The sequence below is a fragment of the Electrophorus electricus genome, chromosome 21 (genome assembly GCF_041902795.1).
Source record: "Electrophorus electricus isolate QZ-2024a chromosome 21, ASM4190279v1, whole genome shotgun sequence".
NCBI lineage: Eukaryota > Metazoa > Chordata > Actinopteri > Gymnotiformes > Gymnotidae > Electrophorus > Electrophorus electricus.
Window position 1 is genome coordinate 18,190,001 of NC_137517.1, and position 21,743 is coordinate 18,211,743.

At 39.4% G+C, this 21,743-nt stretch overlaps 1 protein-coding gene across 1 annotated transcript; it reads left to right on the forward strand.

Moving 5' to 3' along the window:
* Positions 1–694: 694 nt before the first annotated feature.
* On the forward strand, positions 695–10,857 carry LOC113569291 (Fc receptor-like protein 5). The gene is made up of 13 exons (XM_081704892.1): positions 695–821; positions 2,327–2,362; positions 2,675–2,950; positions 3,054–3,392; positions 3,700–3,978; positions 4,297–4,545; positions 6,194–6,472; positions 7,387–7,491; positions 7,615–7,689; positions 7,888–7,938; positions 8,211–8,285; positions 8,684–8,761; positions 8,976–10,857. Exons 1-13 carry the CDS (start codon positions 695–697, stop codon positions 9,110–9,112), a joined length of 2,106 nt encoding a protein of 701 aa, XP_081561018.1. The 3' UTR covers positions 9,113–10,857.
* Positions 10,858–21,743: the final 10,886 nt, after the last annotated feature.

Sequence of the window (21,743 nt, forward strand, 5' to 3'; positions counted from 1 at the left end):
TGTGTTAGTTGTGTAGTTCCTTCAGAAGGGAAGATCAGAGTTTCACTTCCATGTGCTCAGGTGTTCTCACTGTATCCAGATGTGTTATGGAAAGGGTTCTGTTTGATGTACTGGGCTGGAGAGCAGGAGGAGAAGTTCTTTGTACATATCTGTACTGAATATGGGAACAGACCAGTTACCAGTGTACTTCTACACATCAGTGTAGCTGATGAATCACGGAAGTGATATGGATGCTTACGACTCTAGCAGATGAGTTTGTCAGAGTTTTAGCAGTAAGACCAGTGAAGAGTGGATTTCAATAATCTACAAAGTGTGGGGTGAAGAAGACCCCTAGATTCCTAATATCTCGGTTCACTCCCCTTCCATTGGTCATGTGATGCGTCCTGTCATGTGCAGGGAGAGTTCACTGTTGACTGTGTTCAGTGTCTTGTGTCTTGTTTGTAACCACACCTGCATCCAGTTCTTTGTTTCATTTATGTATGTATTTTATTCCCTGTGTGTGTGTGTGTGTGGGGGGGGGGGGGGGGGGGTCATTGTCAGTCATTGTTAGATGTACTTGAAGTTGTTAGCACATGTTAATGTTTTCGTTTGTGCTATTGTTTCTGTGCATGTTTAGAGTTCTTCGTTTGTATCACACTACATTGCGTGTTTAATGTGAGTACCACAGTGTTTATTCTTTGTTCTTGATTAATAAATGTCTGTCCACATCGAGACAGATCTGAGCATCCTGCTCCTGGCCCTGTGGCACTCGGCCATCACACCTAACTATCAGCATGGGGTTAGTCTCTATGCTTGTCTTCCATTGCGTTTCAAGCCAAACCGTATTTGAGGTTCAAAGTATATACAAGAAGACACTTATATTAAGAGGGGGAAGAATGATCATGACCAACACAGACTGGTAGTTTTCAGCCTGAGGAAAGAGACACTCTTCATTTTATAGATATGAAAAGAAACCCTTTGACAAGAGCCTCAACACACACAATTGAACACTGACACAGTGACTCAGCTGAGCTCTCTGCTGAGCACAAAACCTTTCACAGACAAAACCTCCTCAACAAAGGACCCACTCACACTCACGCAACCAAGACCAACACCTACCTCCCTAGCAAAGGACCCACTACCACATGAATCTGTCATAGTAGCAGAGAGACGGCGTGTACACAACAGGTCTACAGTCCTGGAACAGCTCACAAACTTTTATTTTCTCCTATTAATACTGCATGACTATTTAAAAATTAATCCCATACACAAATCTCAGAAACAGGTTCACAAATTCAGGAGATTAGTGAATCAGTGTCACGATCCCATTGCTGTATTCACCTGCTTTCAGTTTCTGTTTCCATCCTAGTTTTCATTTCCATGTGATTCCTTGTTTTGGTTTCATTAGTTCAGCCCCTCGTTTAGTTCTCTGGCCTTCATTAGTTTCCCCTGTTCCTCGTTTCTACCGTGTTAGGTCGTGTTTTTAAACGCAGTGTTTTCCTCAGTGTCTTGCTGGTGGTTGTTCTAGCCATTATCTGATCATTGTGTTTGTACTAAGCCATTGTCTGAGCTCTTGTCTTGTTTCACATTTATTCAGTCAGTGTTCTGGGTTCTGCCTTGTTGTCTGTGTATCTGTACCCTGTTTTCTCTCGGTTTGTCTGTTGATTTATTTTCCCGATTTTCGTGTTTTGCTTTCTGTTTAATATATTTCCTGGATCTGTTCATATTGGTGCTGTGACTTGTCTTAATGACCCAGATTCTGGATTTGCCCTTAATAAATTTCGCTCTTCTCAGTGTCTGCGTCCAGCTCTCTATCGCTCCACGTTACACAGTGTGTTTATTCTTCATAAACCCTCTAAACACTTAGAGAATGCTGGATAGGATGTTCATAAGTAACAGACACTGTGGAACTGTGAAACAGCAGTAGTGAATCTGCTCATACCACAGCACACACCACTGTCCACAGAAACATAAATCACTGACGCCCCCTTGTGTTCAAAACCTTCAGCGCGCTAAAGTTCTCTAAAGATGTTTTATCGTGTAGGATTCATTTCTTTCACTTTTGTTTAATCAGGGAGTTTGTGAAAACAGCAGTCATTTTCCCCACTCACTTTGAAGCAGAGTTTAGATGAACATTTATTCAAAGTGTTATCTAGCATGTTAAGGTGTTTTTATTAAATGAACAATTATACATAGTGGTAACCAGCATGTTAAGGTGTTCATGGTTAAATTAACAATGATACTTTTATTTTAATTGTGTCTGAAATGTTTTGCTGTCAGGTGTTTTCTTTAATAAATTAATGATTTCATTGTTCATATTCATATGTTCCCTCTTTTATGTTTATAGTGCTGATTTCATTTGTTCAAGCTGGACTTGCTCAAGGTGATTTATATTCTGTTTATATATTATTTAAAACCCAAACTGCCATTACTAACTCTATTCAACTATTAGATGAAACATGAAATGTTGGAATGATGTCATTAGACATTTATGAAAATTTGCTATTTTAAATGTATTAATTTACACATTTAGCATTTTAGTGTATGTATTTTATAATTAATGAATTTATTTAGTATTAAAACATGCAGGACCAGACAGCACTGACTGGTGTGGTAGATTTAGATTTAGATCTGTGTAATTTATTTGTTTTCAAAGTAACTGAATGAAGAATTCAAATGTTTAATGTTTCTGCAGGTCATGTTAAAGCTGTTGTGAGTGTAAGTCCTGATAATCACGTGTTCAGAGGAGAGACTGTGACTCTCAGATGTGACATACAGGGAGAAGGAGACACTTGGAGGACATACAGCTGGTATAAGGATGGCAACATTATCTACCCATATGTCACATCCAATACATACACATTCAACTTTGTTGTACAGTATGACAGTGGTACATACACCTGCAGAGGGTACAGGGGAAGAGACTCTCAGAGCTCAGAGATCAGTAATGCTATTACATTAACTGTGTCAGGTGAGTTTGGACTCTGAATTCAGCCAATAGACATTCATAGCAAGGTTGTTATTGTGTGTGTGTGATTTTAAACACAGAGCATTTTATATTTGCTGTGTTACAGTGAGACCCCAGGCATTACTGAGTGTATCTCCACAGATCTGGCTGACTGAAGGAGTCTCAGTGAGTCTAAGCTGTGAGGTCAGAGACTCCTCTACAGGCTGGACATTCAGCTGGTACAGAGCTGTTCCCTACAGAGAATGTTTAACTCCAGTAATACACAATCATAGCTATGTGAGGTATTGTGTTGAGCTCCTCTCAGACAGCAGCAGAGGAGCTGGAGGCTCCTACACTCTCAGTCCTGCTGCTCTACATCACACAGGAGTTTATGTGTGCAGAGCAGAGAGAGGAGAACCAGCCTATCAGATACAGTACAGCAACACACAGCCACTATGGATCACTGGTGAGGACATACAACAGCTGTGTGTGTGTGTGTGTGTGTGTGTGTGTGTATGTGTGTGTGTGTGTGTGTGTGTGTGTGTGTGTGTGTGTGTGTGTGTGTGTGTGTTGTGAAACATCAATCACTGTCATACACACACACACAATCAAGAGCTTAGTTATATGTTATTAATTAGATTGCATTAGTGGTTTTCAATCATGAAAGGAGGCATCAAACTGGTTGTAATATTTCCATGTTAAACGTGTTCACTACACTCCTGCAATGATAAGACAATAATAATAACACGTGATGTATAATTTCTGTATCTAAGGTCTGTCTCCTCCAGTCTCTCTGATCATCAGTCCCAGCAGAACTCAACACTTTAGTGGTGACTCTCTCTCACTGAGCTGTGAGGGACAGAGTGACTCTCCTGGATGGAGAGTGAGAGGATACACACACAGTGGGAATGTGTCAGATTGTTCATCACTCTGGGGATCAGTTACAGGATCTAGACGCACCATCGGATACTTCTACACATACCATAGTGGAGTGTACTGGTGTCAGTCTGAATCTGGAGGGAGCAGCAATCCTGTTAACATCACAGTGCACAGTGAGTCTGCATGTATGCACTCACTAGTTAAAGAGAAAAGGAAATGTTTGATAACTATATTATAGTTCACAATATATAGAACTATCAGTTACTGACTAAGAAAACTGTTAACTAGAGTTAATAAGAAAAGCTGTTAATTTAACATATTCAGGGTGAACTGTGTGTGTGTGTGTGTGTGTGTGTGTGTGTGTGTGTGTGTGACATTCTACTTTCTACTTTATTGTGTTAATGTTCTGTGTCCCTGTTATGTATTACTCAGTATTCATGCTGGAATCCTTCTCTCTGTAAAAGATGAGTAAAGTGTTTTCTCTGTTCTAGATGGTGATGTGATTCTGGAGAGTTCTGTCCATCCTGTGACTGAGGGAGATCCTCTGACTCTACACTGTTTACTTCACCTCAATATCACATCACACCTCAGAGCTGATTTATACAAAGATGGATCACTCATCCAGACCCAGACTGCAGGAGAAATCACCATCCATACTGTCTCAAAGTCAGATGAGGGTGTCTACTACTGTAAACACCCAGAGAGAGGAGAGTCACCACACAGCTGGGTCTCAGTCAGAGGTCAGAATTTAAAGATTTCACATGTTTATTATTACACCAATTTAACCAGAGCCTCAAATTTATATTGGCAAGAAAATCATTTTATAATTCTGAATCTTGGAGCAGTAATCCTGTCAACACCACAGTGCAGGGTGAGACTCCATGTAGTGAACTTACGCTTGTACTGAGTTTACTGTGAACACCATGAACACCATGTCCTGTCCCTGACTGAACTCTCTTCAGTTTATATATTTGTATTTTCATATGTATTTGAGTATTTGAGACTATGGATATACATTACTTACATTTAGTCATTCAAGCCATGTAAAGTTACTGTTACCCATCATTTTCTAAGAGACAGAATAGATGTTTTCTATATATTCTATCCACAGCAGAAATAGGAAATCAAACATCCCCATCTTGTGGTGTGAATCAGTATTTACATAAATGTAACAAAGCGTTCACATGGAATCCAGTTACTTTAATTAAGGCTTAAATCTACATGTAATACACTCATTTATTATAGAAAAATAAAATGCTGTTACATTGCTGGATATATGGGTACATTAAACTGTGTTCAAGTAGATAACTGGTCCCAATGGCGTAGAACCTATTTGTAAACTAGGGGCCATTTCAATACTAGGACTGTCAGGGAATGTTTTGGACAATAAAAACTTTTGTGTTCATTTCTGTTGACTTTAAGAACCACCTGTACCGTCACCACCGTTACTCCTACTGTACCGTCACCACCGTTACTCCTACTGTACCATCACCACCATTACTCCTACTGTACCATCACCACCATTAGTCCTACTGTAACATCACCACATTACTCCTACTGTACCATCACCACATCACTCCAACTGTACCTTCACCACCATTACTCCTACTGTACTGTCACCACATTACTCCTACTGTACCTTCACCACCGTTACTCCTACTGTATCAACACTACCATTACTCCTACCAGATGTGGTTCAGCTGAGCTGCATGTGAAGTAATACATTCCATTTATTTATTCCTTCAAGTTCACTTCTCGTATCAAAACTATTAGATGCTTTCAAAAAGCTTTCAAAGGTTTAATAAGCTTCCAACACATGATCTTATAAAGAGGTGAACATAAAAGCAGAATTTAAGTACTGTGTGATTTCTACAATGGAGCCTGAGCTGGTTCTGACTGTGCAGTCTAAATGGACACAAATATTGAGTAGAGACCATCACACTCACATGTGAATGAGTAGGAGTGTAATCCTGACCCCAACCCCATCTCAAAGTCCAGTTAAAATCCAGTTACAGAATGTTAACAGCATGTCTATAACAGCTTGTTGAGTACGCTAAGATGGTATGTATAATACCTGTTACATGTTCAGTGACTTCTCAGGTTAACATCTACAGATAAGAACTTGGACACCCAAATAAAGTGAAAAACAACTGAATTCATCAGATTATAAACAAATCTGATATAAACAGTTAATTAAAAATCTGTTCACTAATCTACTGCTTCACTACTGCTACACCATGTTACTGAGAGTCTATTGTTTTTATTTTAAAATGTTTAAAATACTGAAATACTTCATCTAATTTTAATCTGAGAATGTTACTCATTTCATAGATATCTCTATGCACTCTGCCATTGCATATCTTGAACTGTGTGTTTCATCTCCATCAGCAGTTAAACCTACACCTAAACTCACATCAAGCCTTAAAGGAGCTGCACTGGTGGGAAACCCAGTGACTCTGCACTGTAAGCTGGACCAGCCTGCTGGATGGAGTTTTTACTGGTCCAGACACACACAGAACCCTGAGACTGAGACCAACACTGCAACAAACTCCTACAACATCAGCTCAGTGGTGCCCTCTGATGGAGGCCAGTACTGGTGCAGAGCTGGTAGAGGAAACCCAGTCTACTACACAAACTACAGTGATGCAATCTGGGTAATCGTTACAGGTGAGGAACCGTTTGCATTCTATAACTAAAAAAATAGAAATTAAATTTATCAGTTACATATGCAGCAAAAATATGAAATATCAGTACTTTTCAACCCTTAGTAAAAGTTGGCACAATATTAAAGTGTCACTACATGTACTGGGGAGTCTTGGACATGTGCATACATTGGGCACTAGAGAGGAGAAGTCAATGACATTTTAGTAGAAAAATGACAAAGCAGATCAGAAAATGTTTGATTTCCTGAATAACAGGAAGCTGTCATGTCTGCTACAGGACATGATTTATGTGCTTCTGAATTAATGGGTTTATTCAGTATTAAAACATCTGCAGGACCAGACAGCAGTGACTTGTGTGATAGATTTAGATTTAGTTCTGTGTACTAGTGAGTAACAGTTTACAGTGTATAATTATAGAAAACATTGTGTTGGTTATCTGTGTGATAGATTTAGGTCTGTACAGTAACTCTGTTTACCTGACTGTACATGATAAGATCACAGTCATTTCATGAGTTTAACATCTATTTTACTCATTTAAACTCTTTGTAGTCAGTAGCAGAGCACACTCAGTCCACATGTATTGTGTTTACTTATTAAGGGTAAAAAAAATACTGTAACTGTACTTTTATTCCAGTAATACTGCATGGTATTATAACTGTGAAATGCAATCTTACTTCATTTCTTGTTACTATCATTACCAACTTATAATGGATCTTAAAAATGATACACGGGACTGTTGTTTTGGCCCCCCTGATTTAAAAGCATTTGTTTCCACCATACACTACAAGACCCGATCTCACTAATAGCGCCCCCTACTGTGTTGAAGAAGAGAGTACACAGTGACCTCACATAGTCTGGAGCAGAGACGTGTGACAAATCATTTTGATTCATGTGATGTTTCGGTTCCTATGAGTTCAGCTGGTGATTCCTCCTCTCTTGGCCTGGTTGGTTTGGCTGTGGGACTGAGTTTGGTCATGTTCTTCATCTTACTGACCCTGCTGTGGTGCTACAAAACCAACAAAGGTCTGAGATCAGCTGCAGGTCATTTATGAATAGTTTAAATATTATATGTTTTTATGATACAAATCATGAAACCTGTTTACAGTATTAAACACTTTTCTTTTATTTCCATGTTGCCTGGTGCAGAATCTCTGTGTCGCTGTACTGGGAGTCAGTCAGACATCAATCAGACATCAGATCAGACCCAGAGAGAGTCAGGAGGTGAGGGTTGTCAGTCACACGACTGCACACTGCTCAGACCATGAGACAACAACAACTTTCCTTATTAACAATTAACTTAAAGCTTTATCTTCTCTAAGACAATTTAAATAATCCTTCATCACTTGTAATTCATTCTCTACTGTGTCCAGTAATCTTTCAGTTTAGCATTTATTAAATGGTCTTTTCCTTTAACCCCAGAAGCTGCCCACATATATGACACAGCTAAGCCAGCAGACCGGAGCAGCACAGGTAACGATTTCATTTCCCACTGAGTATAGTAGTGAAAGACTTGGTCAGAATGCATCTAATAAACACACTGCACTCTGTGATAAACACACTGCACTCTGTGATAAACACACTGTAGTCTGTTATGAACACACTGTACTCTGTGATAAACACACTGCACTCTGTAATAAACACACTGTACTCTGTGATAAAAACACTGTACTCTGTTATGAACACACTGTACTCTGTGATAAACACACTGTACTCTGTGATAAACACACTGCACTCTGTGTCAGATGAACCTGCAGATGACTTCAGTGATGTCACTTATGCTCAGGTCATGAAACACAACAAGAAAAGCAGGAATAAAGGTACAGCCACATCACCTTCACACTGGGATTTAATTCACAACTCACACACAACATCACTCTATTATACATATAAGAATCAGGTTCTGTATAACTACACAAAGGAGAATACAGTCTGATCTACATCACTGTTGTATATATAAGTATCAGGGTCTATATAACTACACACTGGAGAATACAGTCTGATCTATATCACTACTGTATATATACTACTATATATATCTACTATATAATCATCACATGAGACAAAGGAAACACATGCTGGTCTCCAAAAGCAGCAGCAGTGCATTGTGGGAAAGAAGTGTGTATGATGAGATGTTATTGGTTGATTGGTTAGAACACTAAAGGTCAGTGAGAGGTCACGCCTGTGTTTGCTTTGGTTTTGTTCTCTGTTACTGCAGACACTGGTGCTGGACCCAGTGAAGTCACTTATGCTGAGATCAAACTGAAACCGAAACAGAAAGTAAAGAAAAAAGAAGGTACATGAAAAGGAGAAACTTTAGTCACCTACAGCAGTGACACACCAAGATACAGCTGACCTGAAGAACTCTTAAGATTCTACGTTTTGATTCACTGCTTAGTAACCGTGTGCTTAGTTACCCACTGTAGGTTATTCAGGTCATGTTGTGTTTAATCATTTGGAGGGTTGGACTTCTTCCTGTGGTGTACTTCAGGCTCTTTTGTCCCTACTAGAGAAGAGCAGTGTGGGGGCAGACACTGTATACTCAGAGCTGAGGCAGGACTCACACAAAGGTCAGAGCTCCAAGATCTATGGTATCATTTCAGAGGTACCAGGCTGTACCGAGCCACTACTGCACCCAAAGACCTAAAGGAACACTATAACTGGTCATAAGAAGACCTTAAACCAGTCCTTCGAAACCATTTAACAGTGAAGGAAACAGAGATGAAGCCAGTCAGCAGATATCACTCCATAGAGTGCTCACTGATCTCCACTCCATTCATTACTGTCAGTACCAGCTGCTGTGGTTGGAAGATTTGTAATAAACATGACTCAGTGAAAAAGGAGCCAGTGTTCATTTTAAACCTTATTTCAAGTGAAACTGAATATCAATGCAAAGTGACTTCTGCTCAGGTTTATATTAATTAATAAACAATCATGAAACATGTAAGAGCCCTTTACTGTTTATGTGCACAGAACTGAACCTGCCAGCTTTGTTAAATAGAAGACAGGTAGAGTGGAGCTGAACTGACAGTGATTCTATGTACATTAAACAGAAATAATGACTGATCCTAATGAATGTTTTCAAATCATCTTTGTCAAGGTTGTTGAGGAACAGCAGAGACTGCTGGGAAACAGAGTTCATTCTCCTGTGTTACTCCCTCAAGTTTCTACAAGACCAGGAGTTTAAACCCTCTTATCCAAGTGTTCATTAATTTATTTAGTTTAAACACTTTTTAAATGATCATGTCAGATACTCATGTCTACAACAGGAAGGTGTTTTATAACAGATGGAGATGTAACAGGTTGGAGGTAAAATCTCTTACAGTGAAAGTGTGGTTTTACCATAAGGAACATACTAGATTCACTCTTAGTGTAGAAATGCTTGATAAGATTATAATTGTTGTTTTGTTTGTGTGTTTTATCATGTGAATCTAAATATGAAGTGTGCTGGTTGTAGCATAAACATTCCAGGATAATCAGATTCAGTGGTGTTGGAGTTCCTTCTCTGTAGAGGAGATGAGTGTATGAGTTCTGTGGGGCTTCACAGCCAACAGTCTTTTCACCTGTTCTAAAGCTTGTGATTGAGTGACTGCTTATGTTTGTGTGTTTGTTACTAGAGTCACTTAGAGAGACACATTAAGATCCACTTTTTAACTTTGATCCAAGATTTTTTTTGCAGTGTTATGTAACTGCAGCACCTTGTAAATTAAAGACCTGGAGATTCCTGGTGATCTTCTGTAGTGAGCCTCACTAGGGTTTAACCCTAACCCTAATCCTGGTGATCTTCTGTAGTGAGCCTCACTAGGGTTTATGCCTAACCCTAATCCTGGTGATCTTTTGTAGTGAGCCTCACTAGGGTGAAGGAATCAGTATGTATTTGTTTTATTTTGAGATTATTTTTTATTAAGTTTTATATTTTGTTTGTATTTCTGTACTTTCTAAATGTCTCTGTAAGTCTTCAGTGCCGTGGTGTCTGTCTGTGAGGTATCAAGGTCAGGAGGTGATGACTCTCAGGAGGTGATGACTCTCAGGCCTCATCCATACCTCTCTCTCTCTGTCATCCTCCCTCTCTCTTCTTGTCTCTCTATCCATCATCCTCCCTCTCTCCTCTTTCTCTCTCTCTCCATCATCCTCCTCTCTCCTCCTCCTGTCTCTCTCTCTCTATCTATCATCCTCCCCTCACTTTTCCTCCTGTCTCTCTATCTATCATCCTCCTCACTCCTCCTCCTCTCTCTCTCTCTGTCTATCCTACTTCTTCATCTCCTCCTGATCTCACTTCTGTGTTGTTGTATTAACTACTCATTGTTAGATTAGCACCCTACTTTTTGATGAAGAAAAATCTGATCTGAAGTTTTTATATGTGCACAAATAAACATCAGACTCTGAGGATCAGCACAAGCTCCTGACTCTTTATTGCTGAATTTCTAATCCTAATCCTAATCTTAATCCTAATACTGATGATTGTCATGATTAGTCCCTCCCATCTTCCTCGTTCCATGTTTTCCTTGTCTTGTGTATTTTAGTTCCATGTCATAGTTTCGTTTTCTCCACCCCTCGTTTGATTGCTTACACCTGTTTCTCATTTCTACCTTGTTAAATTCATGTATTTAAACCCTGTTGTGTTCCTGGTATCGATGCTGTTCATTGCATGTTTATCTGAATGGTTGTGTTTCTTTGTGCTCTGTGCCTTCATGTTTCCTAGTCTTTGTTATAGCCTGCTTCCCCTGTTTGCCTTCGTGTGTTTTGTTTGTTTAATCGTGTATCTCTGTGTTGGTAATATGTCCCTGGACTGCTACTATGACTCAACACCGAGGGATCACAGAAGCTGGGAAGGACTAATCATGACAATGATGTTCTCTAGTGGGCAACCCCAGTGAGACTCAACACTACAGACTGAAGGATATGAAATACGTATCACGGTCAGTATCACAGAACTGGACTGTCCCACCATTACTAATGACACCAGAACCACCACTATTACTATTACTCCACTGGTTCAGGAGGACACTACCTCTGGTCACCACAGATCAGCCCCACTACAGTACTGAGCTCCTCCCCCTTGTCAATCACTCCATTGTGTTGCACCCTTGTTTGGTAATTAGTATTAGTGTGAATAAGCTTCTCTTGCTGTGTAGTTTATTTGGGGAGTCTTACTGATGCTTTGTAGTCTACAATGCTGAAACGTTCTTTAAGTCTTTATCAGTCTAACAGGTTTTTGATCTTACCTTTGTCTGTTACTTGTTGCTTTGGCTCCCTTGATATTTTATTTCTTCAGACAGTGGTAGCTCAGTGGTTAAGGTACTTGATTTCTAATTTGAGGGTTGTGTGTTTGAGCCCCACCACTGCTAAATTGCTACTGTTGAATCCCTGAGCAAGGCTCTTAACCCTCAAGTTGTGTTCTGTCATAATTGTAAGTTGCTTTGGATAAAAGCATCATGGTATTTTTGACCTATGCCTGCTGTTTCAGATTGTGGTACTGGATGTGTGTTTAGGATTTATCCACCACACATTACTCACTCGGGTTAAACTTTGGTTCCTCACATGTTTTCTGGTCTCGTGTGTGGACGTCACTTTCCTCTTTGTTGTCAGGTCTGGTTTTCTCAGTATGTGTGTGAGGGCACTGAGACTCAAAACACAACATCTGAAACCCTTTTAACTGGTTGGATCATTTTATTGATGTTTTAGTAATACAAGCCTCTAGAGATTATATTTAAAATAATAAAACAAAAGAAAACACCAATTAAATTATTATTATTTACTGTTAATGCAAAAGGCAAAGATGTGCTTCATGTACCTTGACCAGATGCAAATCTTCTGTAAAGCAACATTCATGAATTTGATAAGTAAAGTTATAAATGTTTTATAACAATTTTATGGCCCCTTTCATATACAATGTAATATTTCATGTGCCATTTCACATAAATATTTAACACAGTTCTTATACTGTATAACATGTATGACGGTGGTTCTTGGTCAAATATGTAAATCTCATTTGAACTTACATAGATATGCTCTCCTACTTATGGAGAATTACCCATCAGCCACCATTTAGACAAGTGTTAGTCTCCTACTTTAGCACAGTGCAAATTCAGTCATCAAGCTCATTATTTTCCACTGATTTTTGTAGCTGTATAATCAACCACCTTGTGGTTTCGGTTATGTTTACTTCATGATCAGTTTCATCACAGACATGACAATGGTTTTATTTCTTGATACCAGTCGAACATAAAGTCAAATTGCCATTGGTGTCATGTCACGTGGTTCACAGCAGAGGCTTTAATTTCCCGCGGAATTTAAAAAGTGTTCTGATTTAGAACGAGCAAACGTGTAGAGTCTCACGCGGACTGTCCTCGTGCACAGATTGGTAACGGTTATAGAGACGTCGGCGTTCCTGTCAACGCTTTTCTGAAGTAGGACAACTCAGGATATCGTAACGACCAGAATCACTGGATATTCTAATAAATTTCAGACATAAGCCTCAATATTATTGGAATTAACGAATGTTAGACCTTATGATAGACCTTATGATAGACCTTATGTATTTTGTACTTCTAGGTATCAGCATTGATTCCTGTATTCTACAATATTCTAGTTCATTGGTATGTTGAATTCTACCCTACTGTACTGTAATAGAATATTCTATGAGTAAATGACAAAGCACTTTTGTAAGTTGCTCTAGATAAGGGTGTCTGCTAAATGCCGTAAATGTAAATGTCATTTCAGCTATATACAAGTACACAGCAAAAACGAAACACTGTTCCTCCAGGACCATGGATCTAACATAAAACAAGTGCAAGAGCCAACACACATGAGTGCAAACAATACAATACAGTGCAATAATGTCATACAATAAATGCAGGACAGGACCAATACACAATGAACAGACAGTGCCTTTATTTTGACCAGTACACAGTACTGGGAATATGTAAAGTGGGTTGTGCATAGGATTCAGTGACATGCTATACTGAACATAGCAGTCACCGGTAGCAGCCAGAACAGTTCAGAGTACTGTGCTGATTTAGTACATTACTCTGTGCAAGACTGCAAAAGAAGTGCATATATGTGTGTGAAGTTTGACTTCAGCATCTTCTCTGATACAAAACCTGTGTGTGCGCGACTGTGTATAAGCGCTTGTGTGTGTGCGACTGTGTATAAGCGCTTGTGTGTGCGTGACTGTGTATAAGCGTGTGTGTGTGTGTGTGTGTGTGTGTGTGTGTGTGTGTGTGTATAGAAGTCTCCATTTGCTTGGAATTGGAACTGGAATTAACCAGAGTTTACGAGTCTGATGGCTTCTGGGAAGGAGCTATTGCACAGTGTAGAGGTGAGGGACCGGATGCTGCGTTACCTTTTTCCAGATGGTAAAAGGGTGACCCGTTTGTGTGAGGGGTCTTCCACAATGCTGGTGGCTTTTCGGATGCAACGTGTTGTGTAGGTGACCGTGATGGAGGACAGAGAGACCCCAATGATCTTCTCAGCTGTTCTCATTATTCTCTAATCACTTGCGGGTCTTGCGGTCAAAGACGGTGCAGTTCCTAAACCAGATAGTGATGCAGAAACAGGGGGAGGTCCACGTCCCAGTCTTTCTCGTGCAGCAAACAAAACGTTCTCAGCTTGGACTTTAAGGTTTGGTGAAATCTTTTTAAAGCACCCTGGGATTCAGGATGGTAGGTGCTAGATACGCTAGATAAGGAGATGTTTATTTTGTAGAGGGGTGATGTCAGGAGATGACAACATAATAAAAATAACATATTGGGGCAGTGGGAGCTCAGTGGTTAATGTACTTGAGTTGTAGTTAGAAAGCTGCTGGTTCAAGCCCCACCACTGCCAGGTTGCTACTGTTGGGCTCTTGAGCAACTGAGGATTAAGGGCCTTCAAGTTGTACTCAGTCATAATTGTAAGTTGCTTTTATCCAAAGTGTCAGCTAAATGCCATAAATGTAAAGACTGAAGGAGGTGTGTTGGAACCTCTCGTTCTGGAGATGTTCCCTCTACCCAGCTGTCGAGTCATCAGTTTAGTCCTTGTTCAAGTCTCTCAGATCCCTACAAATGACACACACAATAGTAACATGTGCATAAAAGTGAAGACATTGCTGCCTGATACTTTATAAAATTGTTTGTCAGCTGGCAGTAAGTTAGCAGAGTTCAAACATTCAATCTCACATGTGAAATGACTTCAAGCAAACAGAACAATGTCCTTCCATCTTCAGTATTTTAATTTAGACTCTCACTCCTCTGAGACTGCATTCTGGCTTCTAGTTTCAGTCAGAGATGTAGAAAAAAAAACATTAAACACAGGATTCAAAGTGTAGGTGTTATTGGATTATCATTTTATAAACTTTTATTGCTGTTTTGGTCTTGATCAGAGAAGGGAAAAAGTGTGTCTTGTCTCTAATGCAAGCAACATGTCAACAGTTTCAATGATTGTGGGGAGAAAATCAGGATTTTATTAAACCAGCATCTAAAATAGTTTTAAATGTCTGTTTCCAAAAGTATAAACTATATATAAAACCTAAGTTGGTGGGGGTTGCGGTTCCCATGGTAACCTGTTTTGTTTTCATTCATCTCTCTGCTCTGTCGTGACTGTGTGTTGTTTGGCTCTAGTTAGTGTGTGTATTTACACTCATGTTTCTTTTAGTATTTGCAGTCTTGCCTAAAGTAACATTTTCTGGTTCCAGTCACTGTTCTCTTCACTCTTGTTTTTAACTACTGGTTTCATGACTATGTGCTGCTTTTATAAACCATGATTTTTATAGATTACACATAACAGACACTTTACTGTCATGTGTCCTGCTTGTCTTTTATTAAGCAGTATTAAGAGTCATGACAGAGTGGTGAAAGTCATAAAAACACAGAGAAGAAAGACCAACCTTACGATGCGCTTTCAGATTCAAACAAATGTAAGATTGGTTCTTCCAGTGTGTGTAATGTGTGTCTAAGAGGAAGAGTTCTTACCGTGAGCTCTGTAGCATTTGACCCCCAGCACGATGGACACTAGCAGATATGGAGAGACTGCCAGTAGACTACTGAGCAGACTGAGGATGGAGAATGGAGCTTCTGAATGGGACAGAGCTGATCACACACACACACACACACACACACACACACACACACACACACAATTAATCACAGGTGAAGAGCTACAGTGCTTCTGTGACTCTGGGGAGCATTGAGGGTGAGGGATGGGATACCGACGTGAGCCGTGTGAACAAAGACGTTTATTTTAAACACATGAAAACATGAACAGCTACAAATGAGAAGCCACATGACGAAACATGGAAGTGATCATAATGGAATGGAATGATAAAAAAATACAATTAAACTAAAATAAAAATATAAACCAAAGAAAAGTGACACTCATTGCAAACAAGCCGTATAACTTAATTAATTCATTTATTCATGTGGTAGCCACCCAACCACTTTACAAAAATTGTAATATCAACACTACACAGAACATGTTGCATTGTTTATTTTAACTGGGTAATAATAAAAGGCTGTGTGTGAGTGAGAGGAGTTATTTATGTGGTGCTGGATATGTGCTCTGCTACAGTTAAAACTAAACTGAGCAGCAAATCCAAAGAGTTTGTAGGAGCAGGTTTTCTAGAAAAGGGAATCACACAACAACGATGGGAGCTTAACACTTTCATGACTGAATAATATCATTTCATATAGTAAAATATCCAGTCAGGCATAATTATATCAACTCAGATGGAGATGAAACACACAGTTCAGGACATGCAATAGCAGAGTGCATAGAGATATCTGTTAGAAATGACTAACATTCTCAAATTAAAAATAGATGAAGTATTTAAGTATTTTAAATATTTTAAAATAAAAACAATAGACTTTCCGTAACATGGTGTAGCAGTAGTGAAGCAGTAGATTAATCAACAGACTTTTAATTAACTGTTAATATCAGATTTGTTTATAATCTGATGAATTCAGTTGTTTTTCACTTTATTTGGGTGTCCAAGTTCATATCTGTAGATGCTAACCTGAGAAGTCACTGAACATGTAACAGGTATAATACATACCATCTTAGCATACTAAACAAGTTCTTATAGACATGCTGTTAACATTCTGTAACTGGATTTTAACTGGACTTTGAGATGGGGTTGGGGTCAGGATTACAGTCCTGCTCATTCACTTGTGAGTGTGATGGTTTCTCTACTCAATATTTGTGTCCATTTAGACTGCACAGTCAGAACCAGCTCAGGCTCCATTGTAGAAATCACACAGTATTTAAATTCTGCTTTTATGTTCACCTCTCAATAAGATCGTGTGTTGGAATCTTATAAAACCTACTAAAACTGAACACTGGCTGCTGGTTACTGAGAAGTACACGTCTCTCTGCTCCAGACTATGTGAGGTCACTGTGTACTCTCTTCTTCAACACAGTAGGGGGCGCTATTAGTGAGATCGGGTCTTGTAGTGCAGGGGGGAAACAAATGCTTTTAAATCAGGGGTGCCAAAACATTGTGTATTATTTTTTAAGATCCATTATAAGTTGATAATGATATTAACAAGAAATGTAGTAAGTTTGCACTTCACAGCTATAATACCATGCAGTATTACTGGAATAAAAGTACAGTCACAGTATATTTTTTACCCTTAACAAGTAAACACAATACATGTGGACTGAGTGTGTTCTGCTACTCTCTATAAAGAGTTTAAATGAGTAAAATAGATGTTAAACTCATGAAATGACTGTGATCTTACCATGTACAGCCAGAGTTACTGTACAGACCTAAATCTATCACACAGATAACCAACACAATGTTTTCTATAATTATACACTGTAGACTGTTACTCACTAGTATACATAACCAAATCTAAATCTTTCACACAAGTCACTGCGGTCTGGTCCTGTACATGTTTTAATGTTGAATAAATCCATTAATTCAGGAACAAATAAATCATGTCCTGTAGCAGATATGACAGCTTCCTGTTATTCAGGAAATCAAACATTTTGCGAGCTGCTTCATCATATTTCTACTAAAATGTAATTGACTGCTGCCCTCTAGTGGCCAATCTGTGCACATGTCCAAGACGCCACAGTACATGTAGTGACACTTGTAATCTAATATTGTGCCAACTTTTACTGAGGGTTGACAAGTACTGATATTGTTTAATATCTAACTGATAAATTTTATTTCTATCGTGGTTATAGACCGTAAATTGGTCCTCACCAGTAACGTTTACCCAGATTGCATCACTGTAGTTTGTGTAGTAGACTGGGTTTCCTCTACCTGCTCTGCACCAGTAGTGGCCTCCATCAGAGGGTGCCACTGAACTGATGTTGTAGGAGTTTGTTGCAGTGTTGGTCTCATTCTCAGGGTTCTGTGTGTGTCTGGACCAGTAAAAGCTCCATCCAGCAGGCTGGTCCATCTTACAGTGCAGAGTCACTGGGTTTCCCACCAGTGCAGCTCCTGTAAGGCTTGATGTGAGTTCAGGTGTGGGTTTAACTATTGATGGAGATGAAACACACAGTTCAGAATATGCAATGACAGAGTGCATAGAGATATCTATGAAATGACTAACATTCTCATATTAAAAATAGATGAAGTATTTCAGTATTTTAAACATTTTAAAATAAAAACAATAGATTCTCAGTAACATGGTGTAGCAGTAATGAAGCAGTAGATTAATCAACAGACTTTTAATTAACTGTTTATGTCAGATTTGTTTATATTCTGATTAATTCAGTTGTTTTCACTTTATTTAAATTGTCCAAGTTCATATCTGTAGATGTTAATGTCATGATTAGTCCCTCCCAGGTTCTAGCTTCCGTGGTTTCCCTGTCTTGTGTGTTTTGGTTCCATACCTTTAGTTTAATTTTCCTCCTACCCTCATTTGATTGCTTGCACGTGTCCCTTGTTTTTACCTTTTGGTTCTTGTATTTAAACCCTGTCTTGATCCTGGTGTTTTTGCTGTTCATTGTTAGGCTTGAATGTGTTTGGTTGTTTTGATGTTTTTGCAAAGCCCGTAAGTTTTCACTCCTTGCCTTTGTGTTATCTTAGCCTCCTTGTTCCCTAGTCTTTGTTACCCCTCTGGACTTTGAGATGGGGTTGATTACACTCCAACTCATTCACATGTAAGTGTGATGGTCTCTCTACTGAATATTTTTGTACAATTATACTGCACATTCAGAACCAGCTCAGGCTCCATTGTAGAAGTAATTAAATTCTGCTTTTATGTTCACCTCTCAATAAGATCATGTGTTGGAAGCTTAAACCTACTAAAACTGAACACTGGCTGTTGGTTACTGAGAAGTACACGTGTCTCTGCTACAGACTATGTGAGGTCACTGTGTACTCTCTTCTTCAACACAGAAGGGGGCGCTATTAGTGAGATCAGGTCTTGTAGTGCAGGTGGGAAACAAACGCCTTTAAAGTAGGGGTGTCAAAATAAAAGTCCTGTAGGACCACAGTACAGCCCTGTTCAGTGTTTCACCTGCTCTAACAGAGCTCACTCATTGTAATAAATTTGTGCATCACTTTTAAGATCCATTATAAGTTTGTAATGAGATCGGAACACTAAGGTAACAAGAAAAGAAGCACGTTTGCATTTCAGTTCCAGTATCATGTAGTGTAACTGTAATTACAGTACAGGTCTAATACCATGTAGTGTAACTGTAATTACAGTACAACTCCAATACCATGTAATGTAACAGTAATTACGGTACAACTGTAATTTCCTTTTTGCCTAGTAAACATAATACATGGAGCATGTATTATGATGCTGAATACAAATAGTGTAAATTATTTAACAAACAATAAGTTAATAAAATAGACATTACATTTATGAAATGAGAGTAATCTTACCATGTACAGTGAGGGTAACAGTGTTACTGTACTGTGATGCTGTTGGTCTGTAATATTGTGCTCCTCTACACCGGTACTGATCCCCATTAACTACAGCATCTCCACTGATGGTGAGAGTGTCTCTGTTTACAATGTAAAACACAGACTGAGACACTGTAGTCCACTGACTCTGAGCTTTCTTCTTATACCACTGATATGTCCACCCATCATAACCCTGAACCTCACACTTCAGAGTGACTGACTCTCCAGTGAACACAGGACTCTGAGGCCCCACATTCAGTGTAGTTGTGGGTAAATCTGTGGAAAGAGATGGAGAACACTGCATGTTACAGCTGAATGACCCCAGTGTCTTCCTGGAGTCACTCTGTATTTACATATATTATAACAAACAGGTTAGACCCACAATGCTGCATTCTAATTCTAATCTGTTAATCACTATGTTTTGTGGAGATTATCTGGAGATTATGTGGAATCTGATTGTGATTGGAGGGAAAAACGTGAACGCATGACTGTGAGTCACTTAATTATTCCATGCAGTACCACCTTGGACACTTTGTCCAGTAATGTGACACTTGTAATTAGGACTGTGATGCTCTTTTATGTCACTTATAACGGTTTTGATAAGAGGAGTGAACTCTACTGCCCCCCTGTGTCAGTAGTATGTCCAGGCAGTTACACTCTCTCCTGCTCATTCAAATGTGAGTGTGATAGTTTCTCTAATTAATATTTGTGTCAAGTTAGACTGTTTGTCGACTACATTATGCTGTTTGTCGACTACAGTTCAGCATTTAACACTATCATCCCCTCCCTACTCACTACTAAGTTGGAGGATCTAGGACTGCATACCTCCCTATGCGACTGGATCTCCAACTTCCTAACTGACAGACCACAATCAGTACGGGTGGACAACTGCGTCTCATCCAGCCTCACCCTCACCACTGGAGCTCCTCAGGGTTGTGTCCTAAGCCCCCTGCTCTACTCACTGTACACCTACGACTGCACAGCCACTTCCAGCTCCACCATCATTGTCAAGTTTGCTGACAATAACATCGTCATGGGCCTGATCTCGGACAACGATGAGAGGGCCTACCTGGAGGAGATTAAACACCTTGAAAACTGGTGCCAGGGAAATAATCTCCTCCTAAACGTCAGCAAGACAAAGGAGCTGATTGTGGACTGCAGCAAGAAGCAGGAGCGGCACTACCAACCTGTGAGGATCAATGGAACCACGGTGGAGAGAGTAGATAGTTTCAGGTACCTTGGAGTTCACATCTCGCAGGACCTGTCCTGGTCCCGCCACACCAACTCCCTGGCAAAGAAGGCTCATCAGCGTCTTTACCACCTCAGACGCCTAAAAGACTTCAGACTGCCCTCCAAGGTACTGCGGAACTTCTACACCGCACTATCGAGAGCATCCTCACAGGGAACATCACAGTCTGGTTTGGGAACAGCACCAAGCAGGACAGATAAGCACTCCAAAGGGTAGTGCGTTCAGCAGAGCGCATCACTCATACAGAACTTCCTGACCTGCAGACCATCTATTAAAAGCGGTGCCAGACCAAGGCCAGGAGGACTGTGAAGGACCCCAGCCATCCCAACAATAGGCTCTTCTCTCTGTTGAGGTCAGGGAAATGCTTTCGCTCCCTGAAGACCAAGACAGAGAGACTGAAGAGGAGCTTCTTCCCACAGGCCATTCGGGCCCTGAATCAGGGAAACTGATAAACTGTGGGGACCACCACTACCATGTGACTGTAAATCTGTAAATTTGTAAGATGGAATTGTACATTGTGTACATATACATATATCTATATCTACATTGTACATTGTGTATATATACATATGTTGTACATACATTGTTATATATATTTTGTGTGTGTGTATATATATATATATATATATATATATATATATATATATATATATATATATATATATATATATATATATATATATATATAATTTATGCATGTATTTATTTATTTATTTTAATTTAGTTTTTTTCACCTTATGCACCCTTTTTTTTTCTTCAGTTTGGACAGGGCACTCTCAAACCATTTCACTGCGAGTTATATTGTGTATGATCATTGTCATATAGATAATTACAATTCAGATTTTATTCCTCTTAAAATCTATATAGTTTTTAAAGAACAAGGCTATTTCTTACTAGCCATCTTCTAACCTGGGGATAACCCCTTCCATTCAGTTTTAACCAGAACAAAAGTCTGAAGTCAGCAGTTGCTATAACGACACTACCCGCACCTCTGATAGCTAATAAACCAAACTTGAAACTTGAAACTTGACTGCACAGTCTGAACCAGCTCATTCTCCATTGTAGAAATCACACAGTACTTAAATTCTGCTTTTATGTTCACCTCTCAATAAGATCATGTGTTGGAATTTTATAAAACCTACTAAAACTGAACACTGGCTGCTGGTTACTGAGAAGTAGACGTCTCTC

What these genes read in the sequence shown, in the direction of transcription:
- LOC113569291 (XM_081704892.1), top strand. Translation starts at nt 695, where the DNA reads ATGTCTGTCCACATCGAGACAGATCTGAGCATCCTGCTCCTGGCCCTG. An exon ending in TCAAGCTGGACTTGCTCAAG is followed by an intron (nt 2,363 to 2,674) that starts GTGATTTATATT and finishes ATGTTTCTGCAG; the next exon opens with GTCATGTTAAAGCTGTTGTG. An exon ending in CAGCTGGGTCTCAGTCAGAG is followed by an intron (nt 4,546 to 6,193) that starts GTCAGAATTTAA and finishes CATCTCCATCAG; the next exon opens with CAGTTAAACCTACACCTAAA.